Here is a 20,983-nt window from a genome sequence, read left to right as displayed (position 1 = left end):
GAATGCGATAGGACACATAACAGATAGAGAACATCAACAGTTCACGCAAAATGCGTCAATGGTATTGTATATACTCACTCTTCTGTAATTCATGCTCGTCACTTGAGAGTAGGTACTATGTACATACACAAAAAATAGCTCTTCTCTTTCAATTATCGAAGACCCGTTCACTTTGAGCGTTCGTGCCCTGAACAGTTCACCGCGCAAGTCGCATTTGTCCCTGAAGCGACTGTCACAACACTGCGAGACTTGTAGACATAAGACAGATAGTTGGGCGAATCGACACGGCTTGAACACTTCGTGTCAGGACGAGGAGAACGAGCGCACGGGCAAGGCGAGGCGATGCAAACAGCCGCGTAGTTGAGGGCTTGGCGCCGCGATTCTTCTTTTGATTTTCATGCCTGTGCCTTCATCGGGGTTGTTGTGTTATTCCGATCCAGGTGCAGTGCCCTGAGTGTGCGCCCAACGCCAGCCTGTACACAAGTAGTGGAGGGGCTGGGACTTGTGCACTGAGTCTCCGTGCCCCTCAACCGAGGTTAGATATGCGACGTTAGCTTGAGTACCAGATTTCACTTTGTTAAACGAGCACCTTTATAGGTTCCGTATTCTTGCATGCATTCATGCAGGAATATAACACATCACAAGACGATAACGGTCACTTCCAATCGCAGAGTTCCAGCACTTCCTAATCAAAGCATTCTCCTCTTTCCTCAGCAACGCTATTCCACTCGTAGATTTTAACTATGGATAACCTTTTTTTAATCGCAGACAGGGATAGTCGCAGAGTCAAGATCACCGCGCGGAGAATTCCGGACTGATCCGACAAAATCGACGTATTCGGCCGCAAGTCTGCATGAAGTAGGCACGCTCCCTTCTGCCGATTCCTTGCCTTGCGGTTCATAGGAGACGGCGAGCGGTAGAGAACGCATGTAACTCTAGGTACTTTTTTTTTTCTGCGTGGTGATCGAGCGCCTAAGTTTTCTCCGGCTATACAGCATGAGCGGAGTCGGGATGAGTGCTCGTCTACGAATTCGAACGCTCTGTCGCGGAGCGTACGTATCCCTCTGGATGTGCGGTTAGAACCCACCATAAGTCAATCGCGAAATTTGACGGCTGAGGGCTCACCAATGCGAGCTACAGCTACGCAATAACGTGTTGCGTCAAGTGTTTAGGGCACTTTTCATGAACCGAAGTGTGATGGCTAGCCCTCTCAGTTTGGGCCCGATCGTGAAGGATAGCTTTAGTGTACCCAGAGAGTGGATGCATCTACGGTGAAAAGGTTTCGCCAGGTCCCTAGGCGACGTGCTCCATACTTGTAGTTTTCTGTGCGTTTGTCGGGTAGAAGAGTGTAGCCCACGTAGTACGTGAACGTTACGAATGTGCGTTGAGCCCGCGATTAATGCTCCTTATTTGCTCAAACTAATAGACAAATGCACACCGCAGATGCTTTAGGTAACGCCCAAAGCGTCTGGTAAATATCATCAGAAGCTTCTTTCCGGAGACGACATTCATGGTGGCGTTTGGGGCGGCACGGAAGGTATTTTATTTTTCTTACTGCAATCCAACGTAACGAGTGAACGGTTTATTTGCTAGCTATTTGATGTGTACTAAAGGTGACGACTTGGTAAACCTCTCCGATCTTGACTGAATACTAAATATACCTAATTTCAAATACAATCTCGAGTCGTCCTTCATAGTGCCACCGATAATAAAGGGATTGACTTCTAACAGTATCGAAAAACTTCAATTAAAAAGTTCTTGTGCCGTTTTTAACATGCAATATCAGTCCTGCGCCTTACGCTTGTTTCAAGGTTTCCATAAACGCAGGTAAAATGTGAGCAAGATTTTCACTTGCGCGTGGCACCAAGTATTAAATCTGAAGGAACACCTGCACTGAATTTATTCACTGGGAAAACGTTTTTCGCAAACTTTCAAGTTTCGTTGTGCTGTGTGAGCGGAAATTACTCCTCGGTAAGCTCTCTGACGAAACAGTTAAAACAAATATTTCTGCACAAGGGCAGCTTCGTCACAATACCTCAATATTTTTTCCGCACGTGAAATAATTTTTTTTTTTTTTTGCGGCCGCCATGCGGTAGCTACTTCCCTCAGATACTTCTGCATTGAGTGAAATGGATACCCGCAGCAAGTACAACTCACAATAGCTAGCACAGTCTTCGTGTTAGAGCGTATACCGATTCACAGGGTGAGCTTCAATGCACTAGTTATTGCGGTAGACATGCACGAGTGCGTAAGCAGAGCGTATATTAATTCTTGTTGAAGTTAGTGTAGGCGACGTTTGAGTCAGAAATGAAACTTGTTGTGTGTTTAAGCCGTTATTTACACGGGATCTCCAGGTTCGAAACGACAGCGCATCGCACTTGTTCAGGAGCACTATAAGCAAACGATTAAAAAAAAAAAAAAAAAAAACCTCTACCACAAGGCTGCCCGCACTGCATGCTGAACTGATAGTTGTATTTTTTCCACTTCGCAGTAGACAAAATATACTTGATATGGTTGATATGTGGAGCTTAGCATTATCAACCTGCACGTATAGGATATGATAGAGGCCGCAGTGGAGGGCATCGCATTAATTTTCACCACTTAGGGCTCTTTGGTGCGCTGGCATGGCGCACTGTTGTAAAGTCTGTTTATTTTCCTCACTCATAATGCGGCTGCTATGGCCGAGATACCAAAATATTTCGCAACATCTCTTCCTTACACGCCAGTAATGTCGAGGGCTAACATGGAAAGTCGGTCAACAACGTATACCTTTAAGCGTCGATATTCAAAGATATCAACCAACAGTAGGTAAATTTCCCACACTCCTTGTGTCATCCCCGTCAATCAGACAAAATGTGGCACAATATAGCTTACTTATTCTAAATACAACACAGCACACTCTGAAGCGTGTTCGCCCGTTGCGGGCGTCTTGACTCCAAAGCAAATCAGGATCGAGCATGCCGTTCTTTCTTTCTTTTTTTTTTTTTTTGAGCAAAGACACCGTGATATCACTTAAAGAATTGTTCGATGCCGAGCACCAGCAAGTTGTCACCCTCTCGCAAGTTGCCGAATAAAGTTGGCGAACGTAGTCGTTGCTACGTTCATCACGCGTGCCTAATTCACGGGTTACCCTACTCTGCATTAAAAAAAAAAAAAAAAAAAAAACACATTTCTAACGAGGCCTTATTTTTTTTACTCTGTAGTGTAATGAAAGTGCCCTTAGAGCAATATAAACAGCAGATACGCGAATCGTGAGATTTGCTCGTCAGTTGTATAGCCCTAACACAACTACATTGCTCCGTTACTCAACAAATTACGCGCTTAGAGGATTTGCGTCGAAGTGGTAAGTGAAGCATCGATAACCAAACGGGGATTATTTTTAGTTATTTCAAGCTGTTCCAGGGCCCGCTGTAGGTGATACTTTTGAAAAGTAACAACAAAACAAGCTGCGTTGTTTAGTAGTATTGAACTCTCTATGGACAGCCGCTCATGCTATAACCCATTAAATTCAGACGCGTTTAACAGTATCTTTACAACCATTACAAACTGACAAGAATTAAGCACATACTCACACGGTCACTATCTCTGTAACCGAAAAAGGTGTGAAGTGAAACTCTAGAGGGACTCCAAACGCTGATCACGGTTGGGGACACATGTAAGCACACTGCTTAAAAAGTGACAAGTTTTTCTGCCGTTTGAGACACATAATTTTTAAATCCGCAATCGCTTTTGCGGTTGGGACAGTGAATTCTCACTGTAGGAAATGCAACGTAGTTCACAATATTATTCTCTACCACTCCACACTGAGCGCGCAAGCTCGCGACATGATTGTGAAAGACAGTAGGCTTTCTGCGCCAGTTTCCCTGTAGGAAAATGCGATGCGAAGCTTGAACGTGCCAAAACGTCCGAGATTCAGTCCTTGGCAAATTGTACAGCGCTCGCGACTAGTAGGCCTGCTTGAAACGTGGCCATTCAGTGATGATGATCATTGGGCAGATGAAGAACCTCATTTCAATCGCGTGAAACTTGGCTTGGATGAGTGAACATCGCGAAGAGGGATGCTAACGAGAATCCCGCTGTGGTGATGGCCAAGCAAGCATGGCATCCGCTGACGAATATATAACGCGTCCACTTCAGTGCAGTTCCTTCGGTTGTCTACATGAACAAGCCAGCTGGCTAAATCAGGAGGCAGAAGAATCACACGTATGTGAGAGGGCTTTCCTTCGAACTCGGAAGCTGCTTGCCGCTGTCAGCCGGAAGGACGTACTTGCACTCTGGATTCACTTCTCCCATTTCACTTCCCTCTTCGGCCTCGCCTTCTGGCCTCGATTCTTGTTTGCGTGAACCTGCATGCGGTAAAGTTTCGCACATGAACGTGAATTTAAGAATTTTCAACAATGGCTTCAAAAAGCCTATAAGCTGAAATACTGCGTTAGCTGACGGCGTGCGCAAACAAATGATAACAACAACAACAAAAACGCATGTCTCTCCATCGCATCCCAGAAGAGAATAACTTAGAATCAAAACTTAACCGATCCCTTCATTGTAACGACCTATATATACCACAGTTGTGAATAATGTCCCCATGAATGGAATCTTTACATCCTTCAGGGCAAATAACTACGCTATATGTCAAGAAATCGTGACACGTCATTACCTTTCTGGCAAAGGCAAACGCAGCTACAGTGCCTGAATATCCGGCCCGACTACCTAATGCTGCTATCGTTGCAAGGAGTAGCATCGTCTTTGAACTAATGGTGCGTTAACGTTTTAAATACACTGACATTTTTCAAAACTATTTTCCCAAGGACGATGTCCGAGTTCCTTGATGTCTGGAGAGATCAGAAGCTTACCTTTGTCTAGCTTTAACCTTGTCCGGTACTTGATGAGAAGAGCGGTGACGACCAACAAGAAGGCGAGCACGACACCAGCCGTTATAAGTAGTCCCAGCGACGCGCAGCAAGGCTTTCGATGCTCCACTCCTGTACACAGTAAACGAATGGTAGGTTAGTCATACATATCAAACTGGGGATCGCTTCCGCAAAACTTCTACAGCGATTTGCTCATGTAATAGAATCAGAAAATCTCCCTAGCTTACGAGAGAGGAGCTAGCCAATAGAGGGCAGCGCTTATGTGAAAGCAGCTTCGTAAATTTTGCATTTAGTTTGATATCCCGCTGTGGATGAAGTCATTTTATCGATGCGATTTTATAGCCTGGTCTGAATAGCCTCCAAACTACAAGAACGTTTATGTACCTCTATTGACTGTCGAATGCCTAAAAAGATATCTCATTCTCTCAGACGCCTAAAATGAAAATAAAGAAAAAATGTAATTCGGGAAGTTGCAAAAGATCGCAAAAAGCCTTCAGCAGTGCCGTTTCTGAGACGCCAGCTTCATTCAGGGCGTAGAGAAAGGAAATAAACGTTACAAGCACTGCACGCGAAACCGAAAATGTTTTCCTGCATAACGACTGAGCTTCGTCTTGGAAGAGTCTCGAAGCGCTCTTTTATTATCAGATGTCATTTAGACCTGAGCGCCGTCGCTGTACAGCAGCGACTAGCTTGCGCTAGTAGTTAAAAGAAACAAACAAAAAAACAGAGCGCCTATTGCACCCCGTGAATTCGATTGAACGCGCGCGCACAAAAAAAAAAAAAAAAAAAGAACGAAAAAAAAAAAACAACAGTCGTCACCGCTTACTTTTCACGACCGCCTCTTTTCAGCTTTAGAGCGTTTTCCCTCGAACAATTTGCTCGAATAGCATTGACGGGAAACGTAATGACCTGTCTTAATCAGAGAGCTCACATAAAATACATCGGAATTTTGATGCACTCCCACGGACTAAAAAGCGATCGCCTCGTCCCGTTACGATGTATGATTCCACCACCAAACAGTGGAATCAAATGGACTTGCCCCTTTCTTTTCTGTGGTGGACAACCGTGTTAACCTGATGTCTAGGTCAAATTAAAAATAGTGCATCTCCTTAAAAGGCTGTCTGTTTCAGCAACAACTTTATTATAATCTTGTTATTACATTCCCCGATGCACATGCATTCTTTTCCTAGTCCTGATTCAATTACCCAGTCTTTATCATCGTGCGAATGTCTAGCGCGAATGTTCATGTGTTGTGTAAGCTATGAAATGTACAGTACATACGTAAGTAAACTTTTTCTAAGCACACATGATACCCCCACGTTAAAGTCGATAGATATTGTAGCTGGTAAGTATTCACCGCAACATCCCTTCCTCCTCGTCATGGCGACATAGACTGGTGAAGGACGATGCGAGTTTTGCCTCGGAAAAAGTACAGTCAAAGTACTAGTGCCCTCAGAATAAAACGGAGCACACGAACGAAGAAGATTTGTTTCGTAGCGCGCCTTGCAAGCTGATGCGCATGTGTATATCTTGGGTACGTGTGGGTCATCCGGACGCTCACCTTGACACTCTTGGTGTTCGCCTCATCAGCTGCCCGGACGAAGGAGAGAACCGTTTTCCACAGGTCCGTGCTCCGTTTTATTTTGAGGGCACTAGTAGAATAGGAGCGGTCGGTAACTATCGGTAACTACGCCGCAAACTGCCGAAAACCCTCAGATACGGCTTACACCACAAGAGTGTTTTTTTCTTCTTTCGATCATGTGACCATCGGAAAAAGTAAACAAAGCAATGCGCCCGTGTGCACGTTAAAGAACCCCAGGTGGTCGAAATTTCCGGAGTCCTCCACTACGGCGTCTCTCATAGCCTGAGTCATTTTGGGACGTTAAACCCCACAAAGGAAACCAAACCGGAAAAAGTAAACGCCTATATTCCCAGGTACGCGACTGGCGGGCGGCGCTGCTCACATTACATTGTGGGCATATTGCCCTTTACTTGGCATCTAGTGAAAGTGCATCAAGTGATTATGTGAGCTAGAGGGAGTAAGGCACGGTTAATCCACCAGCGGTAATAGTCAGCGGAATTTAGAACGCTAATCTGCTCCGCCCTGGGCTCGATCTTTAAAACCAATGGAAACCTTCGCGCTATACCACTGTGCTCGAAACCAGAACCACTGAATTTTCGCTAAACATTACCGAAACGGAGCCAAGTAAATTTCTTGAATAAAGTAACAGCCAGATATAAGTGTCGCCAACGCCATTAAGAACGACCGCATCACAGCAGAAGCACCCAGTTTTTTTAGAGAAAAGAAAACAGGATTGATTTTTCGCAACGCGTCTTGGAAGGCTAAAAGTTAGCAAAATAAAATGCAAACATTACATAGCTGGGTACTTGATTCACGGTGAGCTCATTAAGCGCAAAGGTGAACACCTGAACATGATACGAACTGCAGATATGCAAATTACAGTTAGAATACTCCCTGTATCCCAAAACTAGCTTCATTTGATCTAATCATATATTAGGAACAAGTAGACAACGATACAATTAAGAGCTAGGTTTGCCCCTTATTTCCATGAGCACGGTGCCCAGGCTGGGCAATACCGCGAGATCAATGTGTTCGCGCTAGTTCTTGCGCATGTATGCCTGATACATGGCTGCGGCGTTCCATTTTCCGGTGTCCTCGCGCGACCCCTTCTTTGATTTTGCTGCATGAGAGTTCTGCTAAGCTGCCAGCGTTTCGCCGCGAAACACTAACTTCACGTGTCATCTATCATTTACATGCCACCATAGATTTCACTGCTTTACAGCGGTGCTCACACATAGATTAACTGTGTCACAAGACCGCTACAGCCGTACTGTAACTAGATATTAATTTATTTATTTGAAATACTTTAAAGGCCCAATAGGGCATTACATAGGGGGGGGGGGGATATGGAAGCGAATCAGGGTAGAACAAAAATAGGATAACAGATGATGTTATGGTGGTATGTGAGGGAAGTATATAATTAGTCATAGTAATCTTTATACAAAACTAAGAATAAATAGTAGGGCAAGCAACATTTCCACATAATAAGAGAACTGTAGAAAGAGAAAAATGCGCAGCGATTTTAGCAAAAGGGAAAAACATGTACATCGCCCAAGACAGATACTACAAAGCTGACCATGAATACAGAAACTAAAATCAGAAAAAATATGATAAATGAAACATTTGAGATCTCACCGACTCAGAAACACAGATGACACCGAAAGAATCAAGGAAAGGAAACTCTACACAGCGAACGACAAAACCACGCATATTTACCGCTGCGCTGCGTCTGAAGAAGCAAGGAATGCTGCTTGAAACTCTGATAAATAAGTCAAAACTGCGATATTTGACGCCAACTGATTCTATTCATTTATTGCTAAAGAGAGTGGTGAATATTGGTTTTTTTTTTGTTCTTGTGAAAATTGGGAGGATTTTGTTTGCATGGTCAAGGTGGGATGAGACGTGAAGAGCAGGAAGAAGATGGGAGCCAGCAAATTCCGAATTGCTATAGTATAATATGTCAAGAAATGATAATCGCGCAAACTTTCTTCTACAGAAATGATGCAGCAGAAATGATGCTGTACTGCAGCTAGCTTCCCACACTGTCTTGTCTTCCCTTTGACAGGAAGAGGCTGTTAAAAGAGCAAAGAAAAAACTTTATTGTTACATAAACTTTCCAGTATGACTGACAGAGCCGAACATGACTTCATTTACGAGGGTGGCGAGAAGCCGGGCTAAGCAGTAGCCATAGGGACAATTACTGGATACTGAAAAGTTTGCACGTAGACACAAGGGCAAGTGAGGAAAACAAGGACGAGTGCTACTCACAACTAAAGTTTATTCAAGACACAAGCTCGAATAAATAGGAAGAATCAACAAAAACAAAACAATGCTGACAAGAAGAGCATCACGTTTTATTGCGGATGTCTTAGTGAGTTGCCCAAGAACCGAAATTCCCTATCAAAGAAGCAGACGGAAGTCTGCCTTACGCACTTAGCATCACTGATACGCATATAGGAGGCTTCTAAGCCCCGCCGGGGTGGCGCAGTGGTTACGGCGCTCGACTACTGTTCCCAAATATGCGGGATCGAATCCCGGCCTCGGCGACCGCTTTTCGATGGAGGCGAAAAGCAAGGCGCCCGTGTGCTGTGCGATGTCAGTGCACGTTAAAGAACCCCTGGTGGTCAAAATTTCCGGAGTCCTACACTACGGCGTCTCTCATAGCCTTAGTTGCTTTGGGACGTTAAACTCTACAAACCAATCTAGGAGGCTTCCATAATCTCGTGCACAAGCTGATCTCTGTGCCCAACTAAAATTGTTGTTTTATCGAAGAGTGGATTGCATTTGATCTTTTTCTCATCATTTGTGCCACACGTCCGGCAATGCTACGGCAGTTACTGGATTTTATCAACTAAATGTTTTGGGAGGCATCAAAAAGCTAATTTTACAAATAAAAAAAGATAACAGGCTGAGTCGTTTGATAGCCTAGCAGAAAAAAAAAATTAAAATTATTTTTTCGATATGGTGGAGTCACTTTCTCATGATAGACGGAGTATGTAAACCCTCCCAGTGAGGACATTAAATATAGTACAGTGGCTGTATGCACTGATCAATCAAGGTTAAACAATGAAAACAATTGGATTTTATGAAATAGCGATAAGTAGGCTGCCTTAAATTGATATGAACAAAAATATGAAGCCTCGGCAAGTCACGAAATGCAGTACATTCTTCCCAGGTACCTGACCTAGTAACTGCCTCACGAGAACACATCGTGGCGTTGTCCCCTGCTCAGACATTACTTTCTTTGATATGGCCTGGCGTCGTATCGAGTCGAGTCGTGTTGTTTCTTGTTATATGGTATGATATGGTACGGTCCGGTACGGTCCGGTACGGTCCGGTCCGGTCCGATCCGATACGGTCCGATCCGATACGGTCCGGTACGGTCCGGTCCGGTACGGTCCGGTCCGGTACGGTCCGGTCCGGTCCGGTCCGGTCCGATACGGTACGGTACGGTACGGTACGGTACGGTACGGTACGGTACGGTATGGTACGGTATGGTATGGTATGGTATGGTGTGGTATGGTATGGTATGGTATGGTATGGTGTGGTATGGTATGGTATGGTATGGTATGGTATGGTATGGTATGGTATGGTATGGTATGGTATGGTATGGTATGGTATGGTATGGTATGGTACGGTATGGGTATTGAATTTTTCTGAGCGGCTAAGGCTACAATAGACGCCATGGTAGAGCGCTCCGGATAAATTTAGACCACCTGGAGATCTTTTAAACGAGAAATGACGTCGTAGAACACACAGGCGCGAATTCCGTTTTTTCTTCATCGAAACATGGACGAATATTTTTAACCAATTTCAAATGCAATTTCCTGCCTGAACTGCGAGTTCTCTGTGGAAAAAAAAATGGTTGGAAATCGGCCTTTATTTGAGTGAATACGGTATATTATAAAGCTTCGAGGCACATTCTGCAGGGTCCTGGAAACATCAGGATGCTTGGCTGACTTACCTGCTCTTAGCCGCTCCTCTGAAGCGAGAAGTGTGGACGTCTTGAGCTGTACCAGCTTGAACTTGCCATTCTGGTTCACCAAGTAGAACTTGACCACGTACTCGGTGCCAGGCGACAGGTTCGACACAGCGAACGACGGCGATTCAGAGGTGGCATTAAACACAAGCTTGTCCAGTAGGGCGTCCCGGATTTCTAGCTGGAAAGCATTGCGCTGTCGGAATGTAGACGCCTCGGCAGCTACGAGGTCGGGCGGCAGCGAGCCACCATTGGCGTCGACAGCCGTCGCGCCGCGTCGCTGGCAGTCTACTTGCAGCCCGCCGTCCGTCACGTTGCTCACCACGCAGTTGTACATGCTGCTCAGTGGACCTGCGCACACCCCAAGAATGGAGCATCGCTCACAAGTGCAAACAGCAAGCAATACATTTAACATAGTTGAATTATTGTAGCAAAACTGACACTGTAAAGCATAGCAAGAAATTCGCCTTGCGCCGACGGGTTATCGGATGTGACGCAATCGGGCTTTGCCGCATCGGTACTGCGAAGCGATCACATGCAATTTCACGCGGCTCTTCACGGAGCGGCTGCACACCAGCGATTTCAAATTTATGACGGCTCATCCTATCCCTGATAAACCTAGTTTTCCAATTTCACGCTGTTCTCTGAGTGCTCACATACCAATTGCGTCACGCATCAAATTCATCACTGCGACAATAAAATCTACCGCTGAAACCTTTAAATGACCGAGCCGATACAGTATTGCCGTAAGTAAAAAAAAAAAAAGAAAAAAAAAGAGGACTGCAGGCCACAGTATTCTCTGCTGGTACAGAAATCAGTGATGCCCGCTTTTGGCGTATCCCGAGCCTGTAGTTTGCCTATAGCCAGAAATGGAAGCCAATGGATTTTTATCAGTAAATAAAAGGTATTAGCATCTGCATGCGCAATGATTCACCTTATTGCATCGCAAACTGTGTTCTTTCAAACATTTTAATCTAGCTGACTTTTGCTACAGGCACACGAAGCTTAATCCAAGGTTGTGCACTCCTTCTTGTGGTGTTCGTTGCACCACGAGAACTGATGTTATTCAACAGTCATTAGCCGTTATGTTAAACTCTTCAAGTTACCTGCCCCACACACCTATGCTGCGTTTCTCAAATTGTTGGCGCTGAAGAGAAGGCCTGTGTCAGCTAATTACGCACAGAAGGCTCGCACAGCCTCACAAAAAAAGCTGTGGCATTCGTGACAGCATGGGAGCAAAACCGTGCCTGCCATTAAGGCATCGTCCTAATGCACGGAGAGCTTTTACACTTCGGCACTTTGTTTCTTTCGGGGTCCGTTCAAGGGTGGCATTAAAAAACAGCGCAACTAAACCGGTATGTCACCAGCATCTAGTTGAAACAAGACGTGAGCGCGCGGTGTGGTTTCCAGGCGTTCTTAGCCCCAGACGGGCGCTCATCCATCTTAGCTCTATCGATTTATCCACTGTGCTGTAAAACAGTGCAGCACGGCAGCAACTGTGGGGGCTACCAACTAATCAGGCGCGGCACTGACAACTGCAGCCGGTAGAGCAAAAGCAAGTTCGCAACTGGCCCCACCAATTAAATGCAGGGAAGTACGCTCTCTCTCATTGTCTCTCTCTTTTTTTTCTCCTTGAAGAGAGGGATTGCGGCTCTCTCTCTCTGATGATGACCAAGGGCGCTTCTGCAATGGGACGCTAGTAAACGTAGTAGTAGCTGTGCACCCTCACATACAGATGTGTCTGATGACAGCAAACTAGCAAAAACGAGCTTGGAAACCATGGAAAGGTCGTCCTGTTAAGGAAACGATACTTCTAGAAGGGCTTGCGTGTACGTGTGTGCTCAAGTCAAGTCAGGAACTGAAGCGAAACAAGCCCCGAGAGAAACTGGGCGGCGTTAAGCAAAGAGCCCCGTGGAGTGAAGTGTGGGTCGAAAGTTCAGACTGCAATGTGAAGATATAGTGTACAGTATACTCCTAGCCTATTTGAAATCAAGGCATGCTTTTCTAATATACAGAAAGTGAACTTGCTCACTCATCTATACCATCCTGCGTTTGCTTTGAAAAAGAAAATGCTCTCAGTGCAATTGTAACCTACTGCAATCGTATTGAGCGTATTCACTGGCTTTAAAATGAAAATCTAGACGACTATCGTGAACACTGACCACAACATTGAACAACCCCGTATTGGTGGTGCAGTGGTTATATTTAACTGCTTAGCCCGAGATATTAGGTTTAATCGCATTGGTGGCAGCTGCATTTTCACGTAGGTGGACAGCAGAGAGACAGAGAAAAAAAAAAAAGAGGATAATGGGTCTAAAGCGGCTACATATTCCGAGGAACACAGTCTCGAGCAACGTGTTCTATGAACGAGCGTTATGTGGGAACTGATCAATGAGAGGACGAACAGAAATTTTCTTTATAACTAAAACAGGATCCTGCCGTGTTCTTACAGAAACGGAAATATTGCAATTGCTTTAGACTGCAATCCAAACTGAACTCAAGCTAGCTTACTACTTACACTACTATAATTAAAACCGGATCTTGCAGTGTTCTTACAGAAACGGAAATATTGCAATTGCTTTAGACTGCAATCCAAACTGAACTCAAGCTAGCTTACTACTTACACTACTAGTCGCACAGTTGGCAAGAATTCTATGCTATTTGTGGGTTTTTTTCTAACCGGGATCGAACCCTTGATCTCAAATTCAAATTCTGAATGCCAAAACCACTTGGCCATCATGGCGAGTTCTTAAACGCTTTGAAAAACCATTCACCCTCGTCAATTGGCAGGCATGCTTATAGGCGCTGTGATTGTAAACAGTAATGGAAACGACACAAAACCGAACAGCCTGGTGCTTCAATGAGCGATTGGAATTGAGGATTCGGGTTCCGACTGGACCATCGCGGACTTTTTTATCCACCGCTTGTTCGCATTGCTACTCCGGGTAGCCAAATCGAAGGTGCTATATGTTCCTTGCATTCGCCGAATACAAATTAGAAAGAAATAGTTAAGCTGCATTTACAGTCAAAGGTCGAGAGATGTTTGTTAGCTTTCGCTGGTCGTAAGAATCCGTTTCTAGATGTGCACGTATGGGCTGCTTTCGCTTTTTTTATAACTAGTTTTTCGACTCCTTTCCCAGGATGCAATGATTTTACTTTATGTGTAGTTTGACATTTCTTTACAAAGATTTGCCTTTAACTGCCTGCAAGGTACTTTAATTTCATTTTTTTTTTTACTTTTAATACCTTTTACTCCACCCTGCTAAGACCATTCCACTTCTTCGTTGTTCTTCGTAACAGGTTCTTTGTACTTTGTTATTGGCTAGTTTTACTAATGTTTCTTTGCTTTCACTCTGTCAGGCACTGGCGTGGACTGTTAACGAGTCACTGCTGTTTTAAAAAATGTCTTGTTGATCGGTAGCTTCTTCTTGGACTGTTTTGATCTCATAAAAGTTTGTTTCTAAAAATATATGTTCATTTTACCCTCGTGCGATGGTTCTGCCTATATACATAATTTATTGGCTGAATAAATTATTGGCTAGGCGGCGTTAGTGCAATCAATAAATGCGTTTCACCAGTGTCCTCGTTTTCGTGCTGTTTTTGCCACTGTCGGTTAATCAGTAACTGAAATTCCACGACAAATTCAATGTAGAGACTGCTTATCGCTTCGGGTGAGAGTGCGCACAGAATAAGGATGGGAATAAAAGAAACGGGTAACTCACAAAACGTTGGTGGGACTATACGGCAAGATAGTTCTTTTAGATATAACACCGCATTTAAGGAACGTGAATTTCGTTAAAGGCTATCGTTCAGAAAACGAATGCATTCATTCCAGTTCCATTAGGTGTTGCGTATGCGATACTATTAACCAGTGTTGAAGCCTTTACATCGACCTTTGTTTCAAGCTCTAGGCTGCTGGCTGAAGGATAGTGAAGTGGCGCTGGCCGTGCTGCTAATTTTATTAATTTCCCTTTACTCTCCCCCTCCATTTTCTGGCTAATTTTTCCGTGCCTAATCTTTCTTAAGGTTAGGCAACCAACAAACTAACTAGGCAACTAACCAACAAAACTAAATCGGAGCGGGGGCGCGCATATTAGGCACTTTCCCGGGGTTAAGCGGCCGCTGCTGGGACAGAACGGAGTTAAGTGGGGAGGTATGTGTAAGCTTCGCCCAACTCTGTGTAGCCAGGCTGATGATGCTGCTGATGATGATAAACTACTTTTCATTCCTTTAGAATTTTTCAGTCATTTATCATTGTATTTATTGATTTTTTTTCTCTTCATGCTATCAACGTGGAAGTCGCGCGAGGAGCCTTTTAGATGTGCGTGTACAAATGTGTGTCATTCAGCCAAGCGTCAGCTATACTGATTGTTCTGCGCCTCCACATTAGTGCAGATGCCACCATCTCCGCCTGTCACAAGTGAGAGTGGGACTCAATTTCCCAGAGGGGAGCTGCATTTTCTTTCGTCCAGTCTTCGGGAATAAATTACACACCCGGTTGATTTTTGTTTCCCCCGATGGGCTTCTAATATCGTCTCATTAGGATATCTTCATGTTGTACTGACGACGCAGTACATGACAGACAAAGAGGCTGGCGTGGCATTTAAATAAACAGTTTACTTGGCTCTGCTTGTACCTGCAGGTCGGCGGCAGCGTGGCAACAATCGGGCTTGACAGTCTCGAGAAACAGAGTTCCCGCCGCCGCCGGCCGCGCTAAATATCCGACAAATGAAAACTTTCGAAACAAGGCACTGAAAATACCTGGAACATTTTAGAGCAACGTAGAAGTAAGCGCGCTGAGCTACAAACATCTCAGGTAAGTCTGGTAGTATCTGTCTTTATAAACAAAGTGATAAAGACGCGGCGCGCGTGGCAGCGGCTTTGACCACTGGGAAACAGTCGAAGCCTTCGGTAATTACCTCCATTTTAAACGAGCATCAACCGAGTGTAAAAAAAAGTGAAATATAGCGAAAAAACGAAAATAAACAATCAAAAAGGAAGCTATATAGCTTACATCAGCCAGGGAAAAGAGAAAAGCAAACTGCACGCTGAAACTTCGAACAGTATATAGTGCGTCCGTTACCGCGCGCAACAGGTTTTATACTCACATTAGCCAGTTTAAGGAGTGCTCTGTATCGCTGCAGTGCTGTTGCTCCATCGAGAAACTTCGTTGTCCACTTCAGCAATACATCGAAGTATATTTTAAACTCCTAATCACGTCGTAACAATTTTTTTTTTTTTTTACATTCCTCGACAGCGGATTGGTGCCATATCGACTGTCACCTGCCTTGTACTCGGTATCGCGTCGACGCAGTCTGTAGCGTTTGGCGTAAATGAGCTACTTCGATCCGTAGACGGGCAAGGGCTCGTGCACGCTGAAAGCAGGCGGCGAAGTGGCGTTTGTTGTTTTTCGTGACGTGTAAGTACGGCGTCGGGTGTGATGGTTGCTCTGCTGTCATGAACGAGTCTAAAACGCATTATGTCGGTGTTTTCCTGTACTGCGATGTTGTAGGCGCAGTCAATGTTGTGCAAGACGATATCTCAGGTCTTGTGTTCCACGGCGGCATACACGCTGAGGATGTTAGCGGTGGTCTTGTTCAGCCGCTCGGTGAGACCGTTTGGGAATGGTTCGCAGTTGTCCTCTAGTGGAGAGTCGACCTATAGGAGCCGATGGCTTGCGTGAGCTTTTGCCTGAGTGCTGCTTTCATGTCCATGAAGAGCACTTCGGGGCTGCCGTATTGCAGTAGTATGCATTTGACGAAAAGTTTCGCGACTTCTAGTGATGTGCCATTTGGCAGTGATTCTGCTTCGGCTGGCTACAGTGCGATGCTTAGCAAGCGGCATTTGTCGAACCTTTGGCGGCGTCAATAAACACACGTTATAACTTTTGAAGAAGACGGCCAAGCTGCAGTCTTGTCTATGTGGCTAAGGATAGGTTTATGTCAAAGATAGGCGCATGGTCATAGGTGCGTAATCTGACCTGGGGCGCGTCGGAGAGGGCGAATGCGCCTCGAAAAATGGAGTAGGTCGTCTCAGAAAGCAATTGTCGTGCTTCTCTTGGTGTGCTGATGTGTCGGCGTTTTCCGCCGAAGTTCGCCAGTAGCACCTCAACATGTCACTTCTGTAAACTGGAGAAGTTTCCTGTCATGACGAATTCTCAGTTAAAGGAAAACTGCATGCTTCCCTCAATGATGCCTTTAATGTTTTCAGTATTCCTAGTACCCATGAGGACAGTGATAGTTTACCACCATAGTTTATAGTTTACCAAGGGGGCCACTTTCTTATTCATCAAGGACACTCAAAGCAACATATCATCAGAATTGTCTTCGGAGGTATGGTTTCGTTCGTCTAAAGCGTGATGAAGTTTCATCGGAGGTAGGTAACCACTTCATGATAAGCCAGGAAGTTTACGCATAAGAGGACGTCGCGGGAAGGCTGCCTGAAGATTGCGAAAGTGACAGGCTAGGTACCGCCTTTGCCAAAATTAACCAAGGTGCATGGTTCAGTTCTTACTGGTATCGTTAACGCCTTATGGCATCACTAATGATCAAAAGTATTTTAAAGGTGAAATCGTAGGAGGGGACGGCAGAAAGGTAGGTGGGCGGATGAGGTTTAGAAGTTCGCAGGGGTCAAGTGGATGCAGCTAGCACAGAACCGGGTTAAGTGGAGAAATATGGGAGAGGCTTTCGCCCTGCAGTGGGTATAGTCAGGCTGATGATGATGATAATGAAAGGTGAAATCTGAGGTTCTCTTTACCTGACAGGGATTTGGAACTCTATTCCGGACATACATTCTCCGCTGTGCGAGGGAGGAGCAAGCCATGCTGCCTTGTTCCTTTTGGAAAAGACGGCGCGTCGCTTTTGCCGTTATTCTCACAGTGAAGTTTTCTTATTGGTTGATAAAGTGGCCTCCATCGGTGCATATTTATGGGCCATGCCAAGCGGCCGCTACTTTCCAGAGTAGAGCTACAAATTGGTCCACTGATGATGATGAGGACTGATGATGAAGTAAAACGCTGTGAGTCCAAGGTAATTAAGGTAATTATCGTGTGAACGTAATATCCACTTCAAAGCTGGTTGTCTGCGTTCTTTAATTGCAAGTTGGTTTTGGAGCTTCATCTTGACTTCGCCGAGTCCTATGATTGTGGGCCGAATACGCCGTTGTCATTTAAAGGGGTAGTGACATCACTTTGAAGGCGCGTTGCGTCCTGGTCGAGCTTGCATTTGTCTGCGGCGTCATTGGTGTGATGCCTTCATGCGTCGTGGTCGGCGGAGGATCGCCGTTTCATTGGTCAACTACGTAAATTACAAAGGATACTGCCTGTAGTATTCCTTTCGTGGGCTAGGGTACCTTGCTCGCTCAGCAACTGTGTAGGCGCGACGCGGCGACGCAAACCGCGCAGAAGAAGCGAACCTCGAGAGATGTTTTTGTATGTAGCCAGCATGACGCGAGTACTTTTCTACCTCGAGTGGTTATTGGTCTAGGTTTGGTCGTAGAAGAAACCCGGAGGTCCGTTCGTTTTTTATGGGCAGTGCCGGAGGAGCGGCCGGGCTCACCGCAGGTAAAGTAGAAGGGCAGCGCTGATGCAGGGTCTTCCACAGGCCTCCTTTCCTCTTGGTGCAGCTTGGTGAAACATAGGCATGCAGGCGGGCGACTGAGCTGTTTGGGGCTTGTTAGGGGTTAGGGAACATGGCGTGGGTTGCCAGGACGATTTTGGCTGCGCACCACGGCGGCGTATGGATGGCCAGTGGCCGTCGAAGTCGGGGTACCAACTGCCTGCTGAGCATCTTCCGCTACAACATCCATGGTTGTTACAACTTACTGGCTGTGGAATAGATGGCGGCATATTCTGGGCGGCCTATTTTACAGATAATGATTTTCTAGGGTGAATTGCACATACTCGTGCCGGCCGGTTGTACGGCAAAGTCTAGACGTCAAAGGTTTCCTTGATCGCAGACGTTTCTTGGATGAAATTCGCGACAGTTTGGATAGCTGGCACAGGCATAAGAGACCGGAAAAGAGTTAGTCCTTAACGCCATGCGCTATCAATTTCAACCTCTTTTCTTTGCTCATGTCGGGATCAGCGCGGTGAAAGATGCTTTTCATTTGCTCGGTGTAAGTGAGCGCGGACTCGTTTGGGAATTAGACTTGGACTCGAGGTGTAGTCAGGCTTTTTCTTTCCTGACGACACTCGGGAACCCCTTAAAATAGCGCTTCTTGCATATGGCTAAGACTCGGGGTTCTAATACCACGTACGCGCTGAGACTTCCAGTGAGAAGAGGACGTTTCCTGAATTTGTTTCATCACTTTCGCGAAGTAGGCCTTGGAACAGTGGATAACGCCGCGGCTGTTAAAGAATGACCGGAACCAAATTCGTAGGCGGGTTCATCGTCGATGTCGAGGATTCCTTGCGGGGTCAAGTGCTGACGGGTAGCCATCTGTGTTCACTTAGTAGCCTTATGAGATGAGCGCTGCTTCACAGATTCTCTTCGATTTGGGCGGAGTTGATAGTTGTCCTCGCGTCCACTTCTTATGCACGGCTTGGGCTTTTTCGGCGACTCGTAGTGGATGCGGTTGCCACCGGACATCTATCACCTCGCACCTTCACCAGATGTCACGTGATGCAAGCAACGCCGTAGACTACCGACGAGTAGACAGAAGCGGCACTAAAATGAACTATTTATTAGAGTAACTGGTCCAAAGAAAGCAAAAAAAAAATGAACAACTAGGTTCCACTCACAGCAACCAGCGTGCTCTGCAGTTGCCGAAAAACAGAATCCCCATCGCTCTCGGTGGAGCTAAATTTTAAGCACTCGAAAACGTTTCGAAATAACTAGGCGCGTAAGAACCTTCCACACAACTCTGGTCGCATTTATCTTCGCAAGCAAAGCGATGAAGCTGCTTACCAGCGGCTATGAGCCTAAACAAAAGCAAGCATTATAAACCTTTCAGCCAATGCACGCGTTGCAATGCAAGAAATTCGGTGCAGAAGTAGGACTAGATGTTCTCGAAACCTTTTCGCGTCAATTGTAGTGAGCGCTGTTAATACACTTAAAGTTTAGCTAATACACAGTTTTGTAATCAGTGACAAAGCAGGAGCTAGAAGATTTTAAACGTTTAAGGCTTAAATTCCGCTTTCGCTTATTGAGCTAAAGAGGGGGAACTTTATGGCGGAGTAGTAAATGCAAAATGCAAAACGTGGACTATGGCAGTCGCTCACTGCCAACAACCATGCGGTCAAGTTGCTCGTTCTGTAAGGGCCAGAGGCCTGTTTATTGCAACAGAACTAGGCACGTTTAGCGAACCTCTTTCTTTGTGAGTGGAGTTTGATGTGACAAACGAAATACCGAAAGAGACGGCATAATTGATTGCACAGCCGTCTGCGCCGCCAGTTCTGCATCAAATCTGTTGGGCAATTTCATGGCCACAGTAGTAGCGGGTGTTTAATTACACTTTAGTCTCGCAGCAACGCCAGAGTGCGCCACTTTTGAACGTTGCGAAAACTGCGTCTGAAATGTGGCCGCCCTTCACATTCGCCATTTTCTACGATAACTGCATAGACCGAGTTCTCGTGTGCACAAATCAAAGACAAATAGCGTTTCTTTTTTTACGGCGAACGCACTGTTTTCGCAACGCTTGTTATGCTCTGCCGCCATTGAAAGCATCGGAAATACCATCCACAACCATTAGGATTTCACTACGACTTGAAAATGCCCAGACATTTCCAACCTATGCCCGCGATACCATCGCCCGAGCCGACGCTGCTCGCCAGATTGCTCGTCAGAATCTCACCATGTCTCAAGAAACTCAAAAACGCCGCTACGACGCTCACCACCGCGATGTGCACTACCCTCCCGGATCTCTGGTGTTGCTCTGGCTTCCGTGCCGTCGTGTGGGGTTGTGTCAAAAATTTCTGCCCCACTACACAGGTCCTTACCGTGTACTACGCCCAGTGACCGACGTTACCTATGAGATTTCACCGCTCCACCCAAAGTCACCGACTGCTACACCCACTTCCGAAATCGTACATGTCGCCCGCCTAAAGCCATATTACTCCCCCTCCACATCGCACGCGTAATACGCACCGGGACGTTGCCTTTTGCCGAGGGGGGTAGTGTTACCTGGAAACGCGGTACCAAAGTGATGTGCTCACTGACGAAGACGACGACGACAAAGCGTTGAGAAAGAGGACGACGCACACAGAGTGGACACTGCACGGCTACTGAAGTCTCAGCGCCGAGTTCAGCCCATCGCAGTGCTGTTACATTAAGTGCATCCCCGTAACAATATTTTGGAACGGTTTACAAATCAGCATACTTCAAGCGAGCGATCATGAATAAATATTGCAGAACTAAAAGTTCAAGGGCTCCTGTCCTCACGGAACAGTTAATCATAAATTGTAACTTTGTTACATGGTTAGTGCTAGCCTTGAATACCGTTTCCCTCCAAGAGCTCAATTTTTAGCAGCCAAACGCAATCCTGTTTCATCGACTTACTTGTCTTAGTTCTACAGATGAAAGAAGCCGACAGCCAGTGAGGCCTCGCTGACTC

The 20,983-nt window shown here is 45.7% G+C and overlaps 1 protein-coding gene across 1 annotated transcript in view; it reads right to left on the bottom strand.

The window, feature by feature from the left end:
- Positions 1-3,170: 3,170 nt before the first annotated feature.
- LOC146201958 (nephrin-like) overlaps positions 3,171-20,983 on the bottom strand; it is a 141,389-nt gene continuing 123,576 nt past the window's right edge. The window contains exons 5-7 of the mRNA XM_084587877.1: positions 10,418-10,783; positions 4,854-4,982; positions 3,171-4,346 (exon numbers count right to left, since the gene is read on the bottom strand). Of these exons, the coding sequence (XP_084444003.1) occupies positions 4,198-4,346; positions 4,854-4,982; positions 10,418-10,783 (644 nt within the window). The 3' untranslated portion in view covers positions 3,171-4,197. The remainder of the gene's footprint in view (positions 4,347-4,853; positions 4,983-10,417; positions 10,784-20,983) is intronic.

This window comes from Amblyomma maculatum, chromosome 1, assembly GCF_055883805.1.
Source record: "Amblyomma maculatum isolate TAMU_Amacu chromosome 1, ASM5588380v1, whole genome shotgun sequence".
Classification (NCBI taxonomy): domain Eukaryota; kingdom Metazoa; phylum Arthropoda; class Arachnida; order Ixodida; family Ixodidae; genus Amblyomma; species Amblyomma maculatum.
This window is presented reverse-complemented; position numbering and strand designations above follow the sequence as displayed.